The sequence below is a fragment of the Geotrypetes seraphini genome, chromosome 5 (genome assembly GCF_902459505.1).
Source record: "Geotrypetes seraphini chromosome 5, aGeoSer1.1, whole genome shotgun sequence".
NCBI lineage: Eukaryota > Metazoa > Chordata > Amphibia > Gymnophiona > Dermophiidae > Geotrypetes > Geotrypetes seraphini.
The window spans coordinates 26,391,912-26,413,808 of NC_047088.1; the positions used below are offsets into that span (position 1 = coordinate 26,391,912).

The window sequence follows — 21,897 nt, forward strand, 5'->3', positions numbered from 1 at the left end:
AAGGAGGACATGCCTGGGGAAATCCGGACGTCTAGTAACCCTAATCATTCCATAACAGCAAACCCTGACAGGCCGCCCTTACCGTTATGCAGTGAGTTGAGGTGACAAACCCCAAGACCAGAGTCCTGTATTCAGTGAAATGGTGAAGATGGGTAACAAGCACCGATCAGCGCTTGGGCAAGTAAATGTTCCCCGACATGGAGTGAGAAAATTGATATGGCTCAGTATATAAAGAAAGAGGCAGGGGTTGCAGCTACTCCAGCACACAGTGGCTAGACTGATTTTCCATAAGGCCCGATTTGAGAGGGCCAGTCCACTGCTGATAGAACTACACTGGCTACCAGTCAAGTATAGAATTCAATTTAAAATTGCTAAATAAAATTTCAATTTAAAAAGGGCTATACCGTATTTCCCCATATATAGGCCGCGGCCTATACACGGGTTTTACAAACCCCGTGTATGGGACGCGGCCTAGTTAAATGGGGCGGCCTATACACAACTTTTATAATCACCCCCCATCCCCGGTACCTTTATCGGACCCCCTCACTGGTGCGCGGCTCGGGTCTCCAGCAGTGCAGGTCAGCTATGATCTCTTCGGCATCCGGCCTGCCCCCGCACCACTGGCTGAGTGGCTGAGGTCAGTTCTTGCGAGTCTCGTGAGTCCCGTGAGTCTTGCGAGTCCCACGAGAGCCGACGTTGGCCATTCAGCGGGCAGTGCGGGGCAGGCCAGATGCTGAAGGGATCGTAGCTGGAGACCAGAGCTGCGCAAAAGTGAGGGGGTCCGAAAAAGATTCCGGGGGGGGGGGGAGGGGGGAATGAGTTTAAAAAGCAAGGGAGGTACTGGAAGAAAAGCTGTGGTTAATACCATGGGGCGGCTTATCTTCCATTTTTTGAACATAGGCCGCCCTTTTCTGCAATCTATACATGGGTGCGGCCTATGCAGAGGGGTGGCCTATATGTGGGGAAATACGGTATATGGAGAAAGCCCAACTGGGCTTAACTTCAGCCATCCAAGTTTCACACTCCTTCTATAACTCAAGAATGACTCAACGCTATAAATTACCTCTTCCCTCTCGACGTCAAGTTTGGAGGAATCCACCTTCGAGTTTCAAGGCCCCCAAATTTGGAACTGCCTCCCGACCTGCTTACGTCAGACCACCTCATATCTTTGATTTGGGAAGATGCTAAAAATGCATCTATTTTCATTGTAGTCTTGCTATGATTCATAACGTCTATGTTGCTACCCTTATTAATCTTATATAAGCCGCAATGATTTCCAGTTGACATGTGCGGGGTATGAGAAACAATATGGTATGGTATGGTAAAGCACAGGGGAAGATATTAGAATAGCTGGGAGGACAGGTCAGCCATTGAAAGTGCATACAAAACAATAGAAGGGGAGTGTGTGGTACAGGGGTTAAAGCTACAGCCTCAGCACCCTGAGGCTGTGGGTTCAAATCCCTTGCTGTTCCTTATGACCCTGGGCAAGTCACTTAATCCCCTCATTGCCCCATGTACACTAAACAGAGCTTGAGCCCACCAGGATAGATAGGGAAATATAATAAAGTACCTGAATGTATATATATAGGATATAAGTGGAATACACTTCTCTCTCCGCATTTGCGGTTTCAATTATTTGCGGTTTTTAGCTTGCTGGCTCCTCTCCCCCATTACATCAGCTTGCATAGAGAAATTGCTGATTCCAAGCGTTTTTAGAGAAAATTGCGGATTCCCAGCACTTTCTTCACCGTTTTTTGCCCCTCCTTCAGGAATAGGCCAGGTCTCCCACCATGTTATTCAGGTTTTCAGCATATTCACGATGGTTTTTAATAGAAGACAGCGTATAACATAAGAAAAAGTTATTTGTGGTTTTTCTGTATTTGCGGGTCTGTTAATCCCCTATCACAGCGAATATGGAGGGAGAATTGTATAAGTAATAATAATAATAAAAAAAATAGAATGATAAATTAAATCTGAGCAAACATTCGGAGCCAAAGCTTGGGAAAGATCATTCACAGAGCTGGAGCTGCATAGGCATGAATTTTATTTTCCCTGAAGGATGACACATAGAGGGCATACCTCATCCTGCTGGGCAACCTTATTTTTTTCTGAGTACTATATTAGGAAATTGGGCAAACGTCCATGGAAAGGCCTGGTGGGAGTCTGATTGTGAATTCTAATCTTGCCTTATGGTACTGACAAAGTTTACAGATGACATATTCCCAGCAGTCTATGGGAATTTGCAGGCCTTGAAAGCCGGCAAAACATAAAAAGGGCTCAAACTTTAGGGGAATGCTTTGTAATATGTATGCAAAATATTTCATTTGTTAGGAAAGTTAGATCGGTTTTATTAACATTTTTCTTTTTTTGTATCGTTAGATGCTCTCGACACAGTGAAAATGTTGCCAATGACCAGACACGCTGTATAACCAGAACTGGGTTCCAGATTTATTTTCCATACTTGTCTGCTCCATTTGTAGAAAATTAATTTTGATAGCATGAGATCCTGATTATTCAAAAAGAATCATGCAGGATACAAAGCGGTCCTCCATGGATTTCTCATAGAAAACTGTGTTCTAGATTATCCAGGTGACCAGTTCTTTTTTTTTTTTTAACTTTATTTAGTTTTTAATGCCAACAAAAAGTGCAATACAATTTATATCCAAATAATGATAATCAACCAAGCACTTATAATCAATCAGTATCTATACAAAATATAAAAATTCCCTCCCCTATCCATCATTACCATCAGGAATAATACCAAAACAAAAGATATACCTCCCCCCCACTCCCCTCCCGGATGTATGGGTGAAAAAAACAACAGAAAATAAAGATAAAGGACAACTATAGCAAATCTACAAAAGACTTCAGTGGACCCCAGACTAATTTGAATATCTTATTATGCCCCAGCATGTCAGCATTCATTTTCTCATATTTATAAGTTAAACATAAGCTCGCCCACCAAAAAGGAAAACTAAGGTGATCCCAATTCTTCCAATTGGGATTAATCATTTGCATGGCTATCCCGGTCATAATAAGGAAAATTAGATGACCAGCTCTTATCAAGAAAATACATTAACTCTTATTGGACATAGGCTAACACTTTTACCAGTTCGTCGGACCATTTTCACAGACTTGCTATATTATAAGGGGAATGTAAAAGAAACCTCCAAGCTGAACTGACTCCTGGTGACCAAATATGGCACTCACCCTTACCCATGGTCTTCTTGGCATGATAGAGGAGTGAAATGCCACTGCCTTCGCCTGGGGATGGGTGACCCTGGCTGGCACTGCTGCCAGAATCTACCCATCACTAGACCCAAGGCAATGGAGGGTCAAATGACTTGCCCAAGGCTATGATAAGTTACTGTGGGATTTGAAACTAGGACTTCCAGTTCCTAGACTGCTGCTGCTCTAATGCAGTGAATTGAAAACTGTGTGCTGCGACGAGATAATGAAGGAAATAGACTTGGTAGATAAAGACAGGTTGGTCACCTTCTCCAAGGTAGAGAGAATGAGAGGACACTCTCTAAAGTTAAAAGGGGATAGATTCCGTACAAACGTAAGGAAGTTCTTCTTCACCTAGAGCAGCGATGGCGAACCTATGGCACGCGTGCCAGCTGTGGCATGCGAAGGCCTTGCAGCTGGCACGCGGGAAGGTCCGCAATAGAGAGCTGCACGGGTCACGGGGATCCCGTGGGGACGCCTCCGAGGGTCGCGGGGTTCCTGCGGGGCTGGATGTACTAAGTCGCGCGGCTTTTCTCCCTACCTGCTCTGCTTACAGCACAGAGCCGAACGTAAGTCTTCCCGATGTCAGCGCTGACGTCGGTAAACAAAGCCCTCCCTCTCCCTCCGACGTCTGCGCTGACGTTGGGAAGACATCCGTTCGGCTCTGTGCTGCAGGCAGGGTAGGTAAGGAGGAGTAGCCTCGCGGCTCGAGTGGCTACCAAGGGAGGGGGGCGGACCGCCCCGCCCCGTGTGCAGCACAGCCGGCCAGGTCCCCTTACTTTTGTGGAGCTAACCCGACCGACCGACAATAGCCCTGGTCCGACAAACCTCCCTGCCCTTAACCGCGTATCTAAATTACCTTCTTACAGCAGCTGTAAGAAGGAAATTTAGATTCGCGGTTAAGGGCAGGGAAGTTTGTCAGACCAGTGCTGTTGTCGGTCGCGGAAGCGCCACAAAAGTAAGGGGACCTGGCCGGCTATGCTGCACCCGGGGCGGGGGAGAAGGACGCTGAAAGCACTGGGGAAGACAAAGGGGTGAAGAAGGACGCTGAAAGACCATGGGGAAGACGGGGTGGGGGGGAAGGACACTGAAAGCATTTGTGGAAAACAGAAGGGGGAGAAGGACGCTGACAGGACATGGGGAAGACGGGGGGGGGAGAAGGACGCTGAAAGCACTGGGGAAGACAAAGGGGTGGAGAAGGACGCTGAAAGGCCATGGGGAAGACGGTGGGGGGGGGAAGGACACTGAAAGCATTTGTGGAAGACAGAAGGGGGAGAAGGACGCTGACAGGACATGGGGAAGACGGGGGGAAGGACACTGAAAGAATTTGTGGAAGACAGAAGGGGGAGAAGGACGCTGACAGGACATGGGGAAGACGGGGGGGGGGGAGAAGGATGCTGAAAGCACATGGGGAAGACAAAGGGGTGAAGGACGCTGAAAGGCCATGGGGAAGACGGGGTGGGGGGGAAGGACACTGAAAGCATTTGTGGAAGACAGAAGGGGGAGAAGGACACTGACAGGACATGGGGAAGACGGGGGGGGGGGAGAAGGACGCTGAAAGCACATGGGGAAGACAAAGGGGTGGAGAAGGATGCTGAAAGGACATGGGGAAGATGGGGGGGGTGGAGAAGGACGCTGAAAGGCCATGGGGAAGATGGGGGAGGGGGTGGAGAAGGATGCTGAAAGGCCATGGGGAAGACAGAGGGGGGAGAAGGACGCTGACAGGACATGGGGAAGATGGGGGGGGAGAAGGACACTGAAAGGAAATGGGGAAGAGAGAGTGGGGAGAAGACGCTGGCTGGGAAGAAGACAGAGATGCCAGACTATGGGGGGAGCGGAGGGAAGAAGATGGGTGCCAGACCAATTTTGGAAGGGGGGAGAAAGGGAGAGGCACAGTAACAGAGCAAATGGAAGACGCAGAAGGAAGAGAGATAGTGGATGGAAGGAACTGAATGAGAACATGAGGAAAGCAGAAACCAGGCAACAAAGGTAGGAAAAGAATTCTATTTATTTTTTCTTTTTTTTTTTGCTTCAGGATAAAGTAGTATATTAGTTGTGTTGATAAAAATTTATAAACAAAAGAGGCTCTGGTAGAAACCCGTTTACAAAGTGTGTATTCTTCCCAATTAATATTTCCAAATTAATAAAGTCTTTTTGCTTATTTGTAAATGGGTTTCTACCAGAGCCTTTAATTCAGTAGCATAATTAAATGAAATAACTATTTCTGAAGTTTATAGGGATGGGCGGGGACGGGAGGGGATTTCCTCACGGGGACGGGCGGGGACGGAGGACATTCCTCGCGGGGACGGGTGGGGATGGAGGGATTCCTCACGGGGACGGGTGGGGACAGGTGAGACTTTGGCGGGGACGGGTGGGATTTCTGTCCCCGGGAAACTCTCTAGTCCGCAATTAAGATATACGGCACGGCGGGAGGTGAGTGTGCCGGTGTCTGCTTTGCAGCTCATCTGGCAACAGGGCCGGACTGGCCATTGGGAGGACCGGGCATTGTCCCGGTGGGCCGTGGCCCATCCTCCTGTGCTGGCTGCAGTCCTGTGAGTGGATGTTTAGCCTGCCTGTCTTCCCTTAGTATCCTATGAGCCAGGCAGTGTGTGAGGGGGAAGTGGGGGGAGGAAGAGAAGCTTCACACTGAGTCTGTCACAGGAACTCAGTGAGGCTGTAGTGTGACTCCACATGTGACATCTGTAATCAGGAACAGTTCCTAGTGCTCCCATGCTAGAGAGGTGAGGATATGGGGGGATGTTAATGTGTCTAATAATGTGCTCCTCTGTAAAAACCTCTGTATCTTCCATGGGGGACATGCTAAATTCGAGGAAATAAAAAAGCTGCTTATGATGATTGCATAGAGAAGTTCAGTAAGCTGAGAGGAGGGCTGGGCTCTCTGTGAACAACCAACACACTAATCCTCTGCGCTGTACCTTATGGAAAACTCAATATAGCAAAAAACAGTAAAGTGTATATGTAGCCCTTCACAGTGCTTTTGTAAACATCATAATAAAATAACAAAGGCTCCAATAATGAAAAATAAAAGTCCTTTTCCCATACACTCAGGTTGCACAAGTCCGGTTTTCACCCGGACAGTATATTTTTTGACCAAAACAGATGTCTACAATTAGTGAAATTCCCCAATCACATATTTTTTTATGGGGACGGATTTGTATACAGCACTTCATTAGATTTTTTTTATTATACAAATTTTATCTTTTGTAGACTTGAAGTCTTGAACAAAGAAAATGAGTACAGCAAAAAAAAGCAAAAACAGATAGTGGAAGACCATTCCAAGAAGGCCTGGACAGAGACATATGGAGTGATTGAACGCAGTGGGAAAGCATTGTGTATTATGTGTAATGAAAGTGTTGTGTCTCGCACATCAAGTGTCAAACGTCACTTTGAGACCAACCATAACAGTGTTGCTGTACTTGGTTTAGCTCAAAGAAAAGAGTTCCTTGTAGGAAAATTAAAGAAATATCACTCCCAGTCTCTTAGTTTTAGCAACTATCTTTCAAAAACTAATCATCTTACAGTTGTTCAGCTTTCAAATTCACTGTGCATGGCAAAACATGGGTAAAGCCCATCTCTGATGGAGATTTTATCAAAAAGGCAATTTTGGCTGGGAGTAATTCACTCTTCCATGATTTCCAAAACAAGGATAAAATTGTGCAGCGCATCTCTGAGATGCCGCTAAGCAGAAATACTGCAAAAGATAGGGTTCTGCGAATGGCTGCTGATGTTAGTCAACAGCTTACTTGCGACTTACAAAAAGCACCCTTCTACTCCATGTGCTTGGATGAAAGTACAGATATTACTACCATTTTGCGTTATGCTACTGGTGACATCATGAGAGAAGAGCTTATAATAACTGCTGTCCTTTGCCTGGAAGAACACAAGGGATTAGATATCCCACAATGCTGTGATGGAGGCTTTTTAATCACTAGACATAAGTCCAGAAAAAGTAGTTTCAGTTACTAGCGATGGAGCACCTAGCATTGTGGGGACAAACATCAGGATTCATTCATTCTTTGCTAAGGAAGCAAAACATCCACTGATTCAATTTCACTGCATAATACATCAAGAGGCTCTCTGCGCCAAAGAAAAGCAGCAAAAATACTTGACGATGTCCTCAAAGATGTAACAAAAATGGTGAACTTCATCATGGCGCGTGCTCTTAATTTTCGACCAATTTACAAGCCCTTCTTGATGAGGTTCAGGCACAATATAACACTTTACCTGATGTACAATAATGTCCGGTGGCTGAGCAGAGGATGAGTGTTAGAGAGATTTGTGGCCTGCTTGGAAGAAGTTAGGCTATTTATGAACGAAAAGGGGGAAGACTATCCTCAACTCACCAACATGGCCTGGCTTACCAACCTCATGTTCTTTACAGATTTTACTAACCACTTTAATGTACTAAACAAAAAATTAACAAGGCATGGGAAAAAACAGCAGAAAGCATGTTAGTGACATCAAAGCTTTTGAGAGAAAATTGCATGTTTTTGAAAAAGACCTTGAGAGTGGACAGCTAAAATATTTTCCCAACCTAAAAATACATTTGGATAATTCTACAACATTTGTGGACAGTCATAAAAAACACCAGGAAATCCACAAAGCATACTTTACGGAGAGGGTGGTGGATGCCTGGAATGCGCTCCCGAGAGAGGTGGTGGAGAGTAAAACTGTGACTGAGTTCAAAGAAGCGTGGGATGAACACAGAGGATTTAGAATCAGAAAATAATATTAAATATTGAACTAGGCCAGTAACTGGGCAGACTTGCACGGTCTGTGTCTGTGTATGGCCGTTTGGTGGAGGATGGGCTGGGGAGGGCTTCAATGGCTGGGAGGGTGTAGATGGGCTGGAGTGGGTCTTGACGGAGATTTTGGCAGTTGGAACTCAGGCACAGTACCGGGTAGAGCTTTGGATTCTCGCCCAGAAAAAGCTAAGAAGGAAAAAAAAAAAAAAAAAAAAAAAAATTTAAATTGAATCAGGTTGGGCAGACTGGATGGACCATTCGGGTCTTTATCTGCCGTCATCTACTATGTTACTATGTCACCATTGTAGCCGAAGCAAAGGAGAATTTTAGTAAAAGATTTTCTCAGTTCCGTAAGATGGAGACAACCCTTTCATTTATAACTTCCCCAGAAAAGTCCACATTTGAAGATCTTGATCTTTCCTGCTTACAGTGGTTGGATATTCAAAATTTGGAAATGGAGCTACTGGAATTTCAAGAAAGCTCTATCTGGAAAAGTAAATTCAATGACCTGCGTGCGGCTCTTGAACGTATTGAGTGTGAAAGGGTGACAAATGAAATCACTGCTAGCAGTTCTGAAAATGAAATCCTAAAAGCGTGGAATTCTCTGCCAGACAATTTAAGTCCATGAAAGCACTTGGGGATTGCTCTTCTTACTTTGTTTGGGTCATCCTATGCTTGTGAGCAGCTGTTTTCGGCTTTGAATCATATAAAATCTGATGCTAGAAACAGATTAACGGATGACATGAGTGCTGCATGTGTTGCTCTGAAAATAACGCAGTATGAGCCAAGGATTGACAAGGTTATACAGCATGCATGCAACAACAAAAATCACATTAATTTTTTTCAGAGCATGCCCAATGCATTTGTTTACATGAAGCAGTGTTTTCAGTTTGCAGTTAAGACACTTTCTAAGTTAATTAAATATTATTTAAAGATGTTATTTAAAAAAGGGACTTTACATGGCCCTGTTGTATTCCAATCTGGAATTTCCAATAAAAACGGTTGGTTTAATTGAAAGCTCTTTTGTTTTCTTTACATCATATTATTAGAAATGTAATGATTTAACTATTTTCTAATTTGATTGTAAATTTTACAAAAAAACATGTATAGACTCTTTGGGAATACACACCGAGTCTTGACACAGTTAACAGTTTTAAGAAGTTTATCTTTTTTTTTACTCAGGATACATTTGACATGTTATGTGAATAATACATTTAAAATATATTGTGTAACTGAATCAAATTCTTCCTAAATTCATTAAATTGAATGAAATCATTAAAACATTATAAATTGCCAATAAATTGAAATGAAAACCAAAGGATTGTGAATCAAATTGATTCTCTGACAATACAAAGATTGCAACCTTTAAAAATGATGTTACATAGTTCAGGCAACTTTATAAAGAGTTTTTAGATACTAAAATTTTGTTATTAAGGTTTAATTGACGTGTTGGCACTTTGAGGAAATTCTTTGGTTTTGTGCGGCAGTTTGGGCACTCGGGCTCAAAAAGGTTAGCCATCACTGACCTAGAGAGTGGTAGAAAACTGGAACGCTCTTCCGGAGGCTGTTATAGGGGAAAACACCCTCCAGGGATTCAAGACAAAGTTAGACAAGTTCCTGCTGAACCAGAATGTATGCAGGTGAGGCTAGACTCAGGGCGCTGGTCTTTGACCTAAGGGCTGCGGTGGGAGCGGACTGCTGGGCAAGATGGCCCACTGGTCTGACCCAGCAGCACCAATTATTATGTTCTTATGTGTGCCATGAGCCACCAGCACCGGCTGACTACCTACGGAACCTACCTCTCATGGAGAAAGGCACGTCCTGTAGACAGTCAGTCGGTACCTCTCCTCCTCTCCACAACTCTCCTTCTTATTGTATTCTTTTGTATTTCACGCCTGCCACCTCGTTCTCCTTTATTTTGTCAGCTACCTGTTTGGAGAACCATATCGGTTTCCTTTTTCTCTTGCTCTTGTTTACCTTCCTTATATAAAGATCCGTTGCTGATTTTATAGCTTCTTTCAATTTGAACCACAGATTCTCTCCACTGTTCTTATGGCCTTCCATTCCATAATCACTTAGTTCAGGTATTCTTCCATTTTACAAAAGTCAGCTTGATTAAAATCCAGGACTCTGAATTTTGTGTGTCTGAAGTCTGCTTTAGCTCTTGCATCAAACCATACAGTATGATCACTACAGCCCAGGTGATCTGTCATTTGTCATTTCAAGTATATTGTTCATTGTCTTTTTGGGTTTGTTGGTGGGTGGTTTTCCAGGTTTATATCATGAATGTGATTCAGAAGAACTATGCCCTGCTTCTATTATTATATAGGTTAAAACCCCTTTTGAGAACTTATGATTTTAGAACGGTTGTTCAGTCATTGCTTCTGAACAGATTAGATTACTGAAATTTATTATTTCTGAGATTGACAAAAACCAAGTTGAAAGCATTCCAGGTCTTGATGAATTCAGAAGCCAGGTTGATCAGTGGGGTCACAAGAAAAGCACATATAATTCCCATATTAAAAAGCCAACATTGACTGCCGATTGAACAACAAATTCACTTTAAGGTGTTATCCTTGGTGCATCAGACTTTGTATTAGTACCTTTCTGGTTTCAGGATCTTTGGGAGGTCTACAGACCACCTGGAGCTCTGCATTCAGAAGGTAGTATGTGGTTGATATTTCAAATGGCTGTGAGTATAAGGTTTGTGGCCATGAAATTAAAGATGTCTCTCTGGAATAAGGTAAGTGGTCAATTAAGATTATGTGCTGATCACTATAGCTTTCAGAGATTGCTTAAAACAAAGCTATTTGTTGATGTATAATTGTGAATTGCTCCCTCTGATACTGCTCTGATTTACTTATAATGAAAGTGATGGATAATATTGAAGATTCCCCAGGTTGCAGTTTTTGTTAAGTTATATTGAATTATTGTGTAATGGTATGTGTTTGGTGTTATGTTTTTATGTATGTTATATTGGAAACCGCTGAGACTCCAGGCAGTATATACATTTTTAAAATAAATAAATAATGCTATATTATGTAAAAAAAATTTTTACACATTATTTTATTTTCTCATACAGTAGAGTTTATTGATAAATAAGTACTTTATTATTATATGCATTATTTAATTTAGAAGCTAGTTTTGAAGTTGTCCCTAATTTGTAGTGTATTGCCACGCTATGTCTCACCATGCCATGCTTTGTCATATTATGTTTTACCATGCTTTGTTAATTATATTTTACCTGTTTTGTCAGACGATGTGTTGCCATGCTGTCTTTTTACCATACCATTTTTGCCATCACTTTGTATAAATACGCTTTATTATGTATGCACAATTGTAACCCGTTCTGAGTTCTTCTGGGAGGACGGTATATAAAACCAACCAACCAACCAAATAAATCAATCCAGTGTTGCCACTTCCCTCGTGGGTTCCATCATCATTTGTTTGAGCAGTGTTTTCTTTGAAGAGCTTTCATGATCTTTCCGATCCTGCAAATGGGGTCTTCCAATCCACATCTGGCAGGTTGGAATCTCACAGCAATAGCACGTTCCCTTTCATTCCTTTTGGATATCTATGGCCAAATCTTTGTCCAACTTATCCATTTGTGTTGGAGGTCTGCAGATGACACCCGTGTGGATGGAGTTTCCATCTTCTCTTTCTAAGACAGTCCGTATGGCTTCTTTCTTTCGCCTGGCCCCCTGCAATTATTTGTAGACAGATGGGACAAACTCTAAGTCTCCATATGGTTTGCCTTACGTGGAAGGCACCACAGCTATTTCACTGAGTTAATGTCATGCTGACAGAATGTAATGAGATACCACAGGTGAACTATGATAATGAATACCAAGCTGCTAGATTACCCAATTAAATCTGTTCTTTCAAGTGTTAACTGGTGTACTGGGAGTGTTACAAAGGAAATGTAGGCTATGGGATAAGTGGGTGAGGGGCAGGGTGGGAGGGAATTAAAGTCAGAAGAGCGGCAAAGCAGATTCTAGTACCAAACTTCCTAACCAGTGCAGGAGATTTAGGCCCAGTTAGAAAAGCCTGAGAATCCTGAAAGGAACAGTATAGGAAGGTGCATGAAGGGGAAAGAATGCAGGATTTCATACTAGATTCAATTGCAAAACCTGAAATACTCAGCAAGAAACAGAGTTCTTTGCACATTAGTCAATTCCAGCTTCCCCTCTCTCCCTCTATTCACAGGAAGAGAGGGAAGAAAATCAACAGAAGATCTGGATTAAGGAGCAGATTGGTTGCATATTGTACAGCTACACATAGGCGCCAACTTTTCAACATGATTGGGGGTGCTTGACTCGCCACAAATGACCAAGTCCATATAAAGTAAATTAAAGCATGGTGGGTTGTGAACACAACTGACCAGGCTGTCCTTCAATGAAAAGCACAGCAGGGGGTGCCGCACAGGGAGGACTTGTGAGTACAAGAAATGCTAGGGGGGTAGCACCACAGTCTAGGGTTACCAGAAGTCCGGATTTCCATGGACATGTCCTCCTTTACTATGCCACGGCCCAAAGGTGTGCATTCATACCAACCCACTGTGTGCCAGCCCACCTACTAAAGCTCTTAGCAGTTACAGAGAAAGTGTTTGACTCGGGGAGTTGAGTTAGCACCAACTCGAGTGCCTCCTGCAAAAAAAAAAAAAAATGGAAATCGGCATCTCATTTGGTGGTAACAACTTTGGCACAATGCCCTCTCCTTTATTAGTGACTATTCCAGCACAATATCCCCCTTACTCTCTCCTTTTACCAAACACCCCCTTCATTCTCTGACCAGCACCATTATATCCCCACTCCCCTCTTTTCCTGGCCCCACATTGTGTGGAAGGATATGGTGTGGCAAAGCACTGCCTTTCCATTGCAAACGCAAGCAGTGTCTCACTTCCGGCTCACCACACAATTGTTTCCCACGTACTCACCTTTATAGGACCCCAGGGACCCCTGAAGAAGACTTTTTGTCGAAACGCGGACCGTGTTGGGTCCTGTATCCCTAGCGGACTAGGTCCTTTAAGGCTCTTATGTGGATGATTTATTTTTATGTGGATGGAATTATTTTATGTGGATGATTTCAGTGGACCTTTGGAACTTTGACACTTTCAAATAAAGTCCATTTAGGAACATCGTCACTCCACAGAGGTTTTTTTGGTTTGTTTGTTTTTTGGTTTTCTCTGGATTTTCTTCTTTGTGGATATTTCGGGGTCAATTCCTTTTGTTTTTTGCTTGTGGCAAAGCACTGTAGCAGTACCACCTCATTCATGGTGCCCTGCAGAGCCACAAAAGGTCATAGACCCCCCCAAAAGCTAGCCTGTAGCAGAGCTGGGCCGACACTGAGAATGGAAAACCAGGGCTTAGCAGCTGAGCCAAGAGGAAAACCAAACCAAGAATATGTTACCCTCTTCCAAATTCACCCATCTCTCCTTTAACCTATTCCAGTTGCCACCGTGCTAAACCTTCGGGACTATATGGCATAATGAGCCCACTTAGGGGCACGTGTTAAATTCCCGAGCGCGCTAGCCACTACCCACCCCCCAGCTACGCCCCCATTCTGCCTTTGGCCCTGCCCCATTCCACTCCAAGCCCCCTTCTCCCCAAGACTCATCTCATCATTCCTGACCTCTGGGCCGTGTCCGGGGGCTTCTGAGCATGTGCTGATGCATGTGATGTCAGAGGCTCAGAGGCCCTTCACACATGGCCAGAGCTTTCCAAAACCTGGAACAGCCTCTCTTCCCTTTACAATTCCTTTCTACCTCTTCCAGTAGTTCAGAGCAGCACCATCTCTCCTAACCAGTGACCCCTTCAAGCCTTCCTTGCTCCATTTATTCCTTTCCCAGAGTCTCTCTGTGTTTTTTTTACCCAAACTGCTATAGCTATTACAGCACTCCCCTGAAATTTCATGGGAGTTATGTTCCAGGACTGACCGCGAATTATGAAAACCCGCGAAAAATGGATGTGGTACAAAAATGCTTAATTTCTTTTAGGGCCCACCTCCCTGCTCCATTTTTGGTTTCTCGTTGCCACGGTGATAGCATGTCGTTCTCAGACGAGCAGCTGCTGCCATTGGTCGCCGTCAGCTGGAAGGCTCTATCGCTGGAACTGCCACCGATCTCCTCTCTCTCTCACTAATAATAATTGACAGGATGAGGTGATGGTGTGTGTGTATCGAAAGCAGCAGGAGAATAAAAGAAAAAACAATAACTCATGAATGACTGAGGCTGTTAACTCTGAATCGCGAATTCGCAGGGGAGTACTGTACTTTGGCAACATAGGACAAATTGTTATGCCAATAAAGTTATCTGAAACTGTCTGTTCCTTTTGTCAATGTCAGTCTGCTGCACTTGCCTCCCTCATTGACAGCTGTTAGGCTACAACAATTCTCTCCTTCCCTGTATTCTATTGGACAGGCTGCAGGGGAGGCGGGAGCAGTAACTATGATACAGAAGCACTTCCACCCTGTGTTTACCTGTAGCTCTGCAGCATGGAGTTTGCTGCCTGAGATCTAAAGACTTACAGGGAAAAATATTGGGGATGCTCCGGCACCCACAGAGCCGGCACCTATGCAGCTATGTGTTCACCCTCTCCTTTCACTCTTGATTGACTAGAGGGGAGAGGCTGGATTAAGGAGCAGAGTGGCTCTTCTTTGCTCTGGTCTATGTCCTATTTGTTGTTCCTTGCCTGTTGCCTAAGTGAGGGAGAAAGCAGAAGACTATTTTTTCCTGCCTGCAATTTGGGTACTAATAGAATTAAGAGTGCACAGACATATTATGATGTGCATGCAGCACAGCATTTCACAGATTCCTAAATCCGTTTACCACTAGACGGAGCTACAGAGGATACTGAAAAGCTCTGAAAAAGTGAGCTCACAGGCATGTCCTGAACTGACAGAAGGTGAACTCATTAGAGAGAGGCAGCCTAGGAAATGTAAGAAAGCAGCAGGGGCTCAGATCACAGGGGAAGGTAATTGAACACCTGCACCCTTTTAGCAGACTGCTGGTAGTAGCTGCTGAAAAGGCAGATTGTTTGCTAGTGAAAATCAGCAGGATGCTTTCAGGAAGGGGAATACAGAGTGAAATGTTGGATTAGTTGTCATACTCTGACAACCTTAATGCTATTGCAAATAGTGGATTAAGGAATTAAGAAACCATCAGGATTTGGGTAGTGATGACAGATTAGGTTCTTACCTTTGTTAATCTTCTTTCTTGTAAATCCACACTTTATTCTGGGACCAGTGGGTTATTTCACTCTACCTGCCAGAACTTTGTAGGAAGCCTCAGAATTTCAGAAACTTAAACCCCTCCCCTTCATATCTCATCACTGTGCCAGTATCCTAGCACCTTAGTCTTTCTTCCTACAAGCCAGGCTGTAGGAGCTTATCTCTTCTGCTCGTGTTTAATTTTGCCCATTTCAAAATCTCTGCTGCCCAGAGCTCAGGAGCAGTTGTTTGAAAGTTTTTTTTTTTTTATCTAGGGAGTACTTGGTTCGAAGAAGTTGGAAAATACTGGTCTATGTGACCCTACCTGGCTTAGCACCTCTCTCCCTCCCTTTCACCTCCATTGGAAAACTGCTCCCTCCCCCCTACTAGTCTGGGAATTCCCCACTTTGCTTCCTGTGTAGAATGTATGCTAAAAATAGCTTCAGTGCCACAGCAGTGATCATTGGAGGCTGCTTGCGGCCTGCTCCAGAGCACTCTCTATGATTCTCTTTTGCCAAAGAGGAAACAAGTCAACTTCCTGTTTGGCAGGAGATAATCATAGAGAGTGCTTTGGGTCAGGCCACAAGGAGTTTCTAAGGATTGCTGCTGCACCACTGAAGCTATGTATTTTTAGTAGGTACCTTTACAGAGGGAGCGCGGTGAGGATTCCTGGAATGTGGGGGTTGTGGCGCCAGCATGGGGGAGAGGGAACAGCTTTCTAGTGGAGATGGAAGGGATGGAGAGAGAGTTGCTGGCCTGGGCAGGGTTGAGGGGTTTTAAACCTTTGTTAGGTGGGATCGACCTATACCTATAGTCGAATATATATGGTAATATATGACAAACACATACAACTACTAACATTGGAGGTTAGTTATAAGTCACAAATGTCTGATATGCTGAGAGTACTGCAAAAGAGGTTATTTATAAAGTGAGAACAAACAAGATATAAGGTTACCAGATGTCCGGATTTCCCCGGACGGCTTTTCAAAACCCGGCACTTTGTCCAGGTTTTGAAAAGCCTCCTCAAATTGCGAAGGGTAAGGAGGAAATCCGTGCATGCACGGATGCAACATGATGACATCACACACATGCATGCATGCGCATGACATCATCGAGTGGCATCTGCAGATTTCCTTCCCTGCCCAACAAGAGCAGGCAGCGGGGGTGGGGTTAGGGGCGGGATTAGGGCATTACAGGGTGAGGATGGGTGGAACTGGACGGGTCTAGGGGAGGGTCCGGATTTTCCAATTGGAAAATCTGGCAACCCTAACAAGATATAGGAAAAGTATGGCAAACCTACCTTTAGTGGAGAGTTCCTGGCTTCAGGGAATTCTCTTTCATCCAGCCTAACCCATCTCTGTAAGAACTGTTGTACAAATGTGTTTTCATTATTAACAATCTGGAATCCAGTCACGTTGGCTCCTCCATGCATAACTCTGTCCAGCACAATACCTGTAAAACCCTAGAAAGACACAAGAGAAGAAAATTTGTCTCAACACTGCGGGAAAATGCAAAACAAACAAACAAAAATTCATTAAGGACCAACATTAGGGACAAATGTTTGTGCAAAGATTTCTCCTGCACTTTTGAAAACACAGACGTTTATGATTGTTTCGGCCGAAGAAAGGCACACAGCACGATGGCCCAAAACACGGGTTCCACTTACTCAGATGAGGCAAGACCTGGACAACTGCAATAATCATAACGCAAGCCACGGAAGCTTAAGGGAACACATAAGTTTATTTTGAAAATATTGCAGGCCCCTAAGTCTGGGCTTCCTATACTTAATGTAAAGTGATTTTGCTAAAGTATACTTTGAATCATAAGTCATGGCAACTCTCTCTTTTCTCTTGATATTGCACCAACACTGGAAATCTAATATATACGTTTGAAAGTGTATGACATGCACTTCGTAATGTTGCCACCAGATAAGAAATGAGGGAGGGTGTCTCTGTTAGGGGAGAAGCAAAATATATATTATTGTTTTCTTATGGCATACATGAACAACAAAGTACAAGTAGTCGGGTCCAGAGAAGAGCGACTAAAATGGTTAAGGAGCTGGGGGAGTTGCCATACAGTGAGAGATTAGAGACACTGGGCCTCTTCTCCCTTGAAAAGAGGAGGCTGAGAGGGGACATGATCGAAACATTCAAGACAATGAAGGGAATAGACTTAGTATATAGTGACAGGTTGTTCACCCTCTCCAAGGTAGAGAGAATGAGAGGGAACTCTCTGAAATTAAAAGGGGATAGATTCCGTACAAATGTAAGGAAGTTCTTCTTCACCCAGAGAGTGGTAGAAAACTAGAACGCTCTTCCGGAGGCTGTTATAGGGGAAAACACCCTTCAGGGATTCAAGACAAAGTTGGACAAGTTCCTGCTGAACCAGAACGTACGCAGGTGAGGCTGCACTGGCCTTTGACCTAGGGGCAGCTGCGTGAGCGGACTGCTCGGTACGACGGACCACTGCTCTGACCCAGCAGCGGTAATTCTTATGCTCTTACAAACTGTTTAACTTAACATCCTTCAAAGTAATCTCCTAGGTTGTCCACAGTTTGTTGCCATTGATGGAGAAGGTAGTGAATAGCACCCGCTGCATTTGATTCACTAATGTGGCCCACCTCTTGCCAAAATGCAGGTAAAATGTCCTGTTTGTTTCACTTTGATGCCGTATGCAAGTTTCCACTGTGTCTTTGGTGGTTCGTATGCCCTCTTCAATCCAGCTTTACCAGCCTTTGAGCCTTGTCATTTGAAGAGTCTTTCGCTGAGCGCCATCTACTGGGCTGACCCCTGAGGAAGGCTTCTCTACAGACGCTGAAACACGGACCGTGCTGGGTCCATAAAATTCACAAGGCTTGGACTTTTTATAAGGCTTGGTTTTACATATATGATATGATTTTATGTTATTTTTGCTTATAATAAAATTGTATTTGTTCCTTAAGGTTGATGCGGTCAGTCCCTTCCCCAATCCTTTGGTTTACCTATTTTTTTGTGGGGGGTTTCCCTTCCTTTTGGATTATTTTGCTGTTTGTTATCAAAACGTTTCGCAAGGAATCAGACCCAAGGAATCAGATCGAAGTCACATGGACTGAGCTCAGGAAAATAGGGAAGATGTTAACAGTTAAACAGTTTATACTTGTACTTTGTTGCTCATGTTGCAAACTGTATGCCTTAATAAAACAATGATTTCAAATGCCATGTTTTTTGCTTCTCCTTTACCAGAGATGCCTGCATGGTACACCGACAAACCAGTGCAGGACAATTCCGCTCTGACAAATGCGCCCTGACAATTGCGGCCCGTGAAAGATATCTAGAAGGCCCTGATTTGATGAGATTCCTCAAGCCCCTCCCAAGGGATGGGGTCTGAGGAGTCTCAGCAAATCTGGGCCTTCCAGATATCCAACCCTAACACTAGATAGGAAGTTAATTTTTTAAGTGTAGGGGGGGGGGTGTTCTCCCCCCTTCAAAAAAGAGGGTTACTTTGTAACCCTCAAAAAGACAAAAAAGTATCCTCAAAAGTATCTTGTCGGGGCGGACCTCTCATTCAGTGCGCGCATTTGTCGTGTATGCAAATGTCGGGGTGCAATATCTCTTATCTGGTGGCAATATTAAGAAGAATCAACCAAGAACTTGACCCGTAGAATCCACCCAATTATAGATGCTAATCAGCTCATTAGCTAATTTAATTGTGCATGCATCTCAGAATAGCATCCAATTTTGTGCGTGAAAATTAGCACACCACATTTAGAATCCAGGGCTTAGCACTTATTTATTATTTTTTTATTTATTTTTTAATATATATTTATTGAATTTTTTCAATATAATCAAGCATAACTTGTACAGAAAGGAAATTCAGCAAAAGAATTAATAATTAAATATATACTTCAATCAAACATCTAATATAAGCTAAATCTCTACTCAAGTCCACAATTAAGATCCAAGGTGGATGATGGGCAAGTAATACAAAGAAAATTTAAATTAAGTACATTATTACTAGTAGACTGGAAATACACCTTTCCTTAATCTAAGCACTCATGTTCCATCTTTCTCCAAACATGAAGTTGATAGAAAGGTTGTCAGTTGAGATGGCTCAAAGAAGACAAATTTATGTGAACGATAGTTAATTACACATTTACATGGATGTCGCAAATAAAATGTAGCCCCTAGAGCCATAACACCAGGTTTCCTTAGCAAAAATTCACATCTCCTCCGCTGGGTATTTTTTTAATTTATATACCGTTTACACCTAGACAAAAACATACATAATAATAAAAACAATAGAAACCATTTAACAGGCAATTATTTGTAGTACCAATCACTCATGTTGCATCCTATTAACTAGAAATGCCTTTTTAAATGAAATTAACTAGAAATGCCTTTTTAATTTTCCAATAGAAAAAAAGAGGGCAGATGCTTTAAGTTTGTAAAGGAATGAATGTTAGCATCCTTCCACGTAGCATGCTGTTTGTTTGACATAATAATGCCACTCAAACAGCATATTCTCGTGAAAGTGACTGGCAGGTTGACAGATTGGTTTGATGTTAGATAATGTCATGCACAGCAAGCCTTTACGTTGACTGATTGCTCCGCTGCCACCGGGAGAGGGTGAGGGCTTCAAACTTCAGATATTTAATTAGGCAACTGGACATGAAAGAATGCAGGTTACGGAGGCCAAATGTCTCTAGGACGGACACCCCGGTGCCACAATCTGCCTGTTGGAATGGGGAGTCGAGCGAATGAGTGTGGTTTCACGATTGACACAAAGCTAAGACATCTACTTGCTTGCTAATATAAGCTGTTTGCTTTTCATAGATTACCACTGCTTATCATTTCCGTAGTGCTACTAAATGTACCCAGCGCTGTACATTAAACATTCAAGAAACAATCCCTGCTCAGTAGAGCTTACAATCTAATTAAGCAGACAAACAGGACGAGTAGGGGGTTAGGGGGTTTCTCAGAGAGGGAAGGATAAAACAGGCATGGGCGTTTTACAAGCGATCTCGAAAAAGTGGGCTTTTAACCTGGATTTGAATACTACTAGACATGGAGCTTGATGTACGGAGTCAGGCAGTCTGTTCGAGGCACAAGGTGCAACAAGAGAGAAGAGACATAGCCTGGATTTGGCAGTAGAGAAGGGCAGTGGCGTACCTAGGGTATGTGGCACCCGGGGCCCATCATTTTTTGACACCCCCCCCCCCCCCATGTAAAATTTTTTTTTTTTTTTTTTTGCAATAACCATGAAATGGAATAAATGGTCAGAATAGAAACAGGCAGTGAAAATTTTCTTTTATTGAACCTCATTTATGTAACCATTATTCCAAACATAACATAACATAAATTATGTCTGAATTGTCATGACATCAGAAGTACATATGGAGTAGTTGCAGGTGATGCTTGGGACAGTTCTGATTATGTTAGTTTGGTTTTATGTGTTTTTTGAATAGAAGGGTTTTTATTTCTTTTTTTAAGGTTTTGTAGTTTGTGGTCGAGGTCAATAGGTTGTAGAGTTGGGGGTCAAGTGTTGCAGCTCAAATGGCTAGGAGGTTGTCGAACAGTTTTTTTCTTTTGACGTTTTTGGTTGGAGGGTGTGTGAATGGTGCGTGAGTTCTCCTATGTCTGTTTGAAGTGGATTGAATTATTTAGCTGAAGAAATTAGTTACCCCCTCATCCCACACACATTAATTCTCTTCCATTTTTGTTCCCATTATAAAAAACACTGATAAGTTCCCAGAAAAAAAATACATTAAAATTAGAAGTGAAAACAAAGGCCCCTACAGATGAGAACATAACATAAGATTAGCCTAACTGGGTCAGACCAATGGTCCATCATGCCCAGTAGCCCATTCTCATGGTAGCCAATCCAGGACACTAATACCTGGTCAAAACCCAAAGAGTAGCAACATTCCATGCTACCGATCCAGGGCAAGCAGACACTTTCCCCATGTCTTAATAACAGATTATGGACTTTTCCTCCAGGAATTTGTCCAATCTTTCTTAAAACCAGCTACACTATCTGCTTTTACCATAACTTCTGGCCACTTCATTTTTAAGCTTAGATCTTTCCTTCCAAACAGAGACCTTGCTAGATGTCAAATACAGCACAAGGTAACTTCACATGGACTTAACTGTGCAGGAAATGAATCTCCTCATACACCCACCATATAGTGCAAAAATGTGCAAAGGTCTGTTTTTTTCTTTCGATCACTACATAGCCTAATGCCACACAAGCAGCGCTGTTACAAACATATTCTGAAGGTCAATGCTAAGGTTGACAAAGTTTCCTTCCTTGGACCAGAAGGAGATACTGACAAACCACTGGAAGAGATTCTAAAACAACTACCCAGAAATAACACCCAAAAACCCACTCAGTGTGTGAACCAGTTGAGTGGAGTGGACTAACTGGGGGTGGAAATGGGCCCAGAGTTTGCTCAGCAGAATTTCCCAGACTACCTCTTCCTCTCAACACACTGACATGCTACCACCACCACCAACACTAGGAACACCTCACCGAGTATGCCAGCAATGCTTATAAACTTTATAAAACACATTATTATATTTTCTTATAAGCATATATTTTAACTGAACTCAGCCTTGCCATTCACAAAAATAGAAAAGTTCCCATTTCAAGCTGTCTCATGTACACTTTTCAAATCTAACATATTGTAATCACAAAACAGAAAATAAAATTATTTTTTCTA

At 43.2% G+C, this 21,897-nt stretch overlaps 1 protein-coding gene across 1 annotated transcript in view; it reads right to left on the reverse strand.

Annotated features, from left to right (window-relative positions):
- GRIA3 (glutamate ionotropic receptor AMPA type subunit 3) overlaps nucleotides 1-21,897 on the reverse strand; it is a 430,530-nt gene that overhangs the window by 154,240 nt on the left and 254,393 nt on the right. Inside the window, exon 6 of the mRNA XM_033945127.1 lies at nucleotides 16,501-16,662. Coding sequence (XP_033801018.1) covers nucleotides 16,501-16,662 — 162 coding nt within the window. The remainder of the gene's footprint in view (nucleotides 1-16,500; nucleotides 16,663-21,897) is intronic.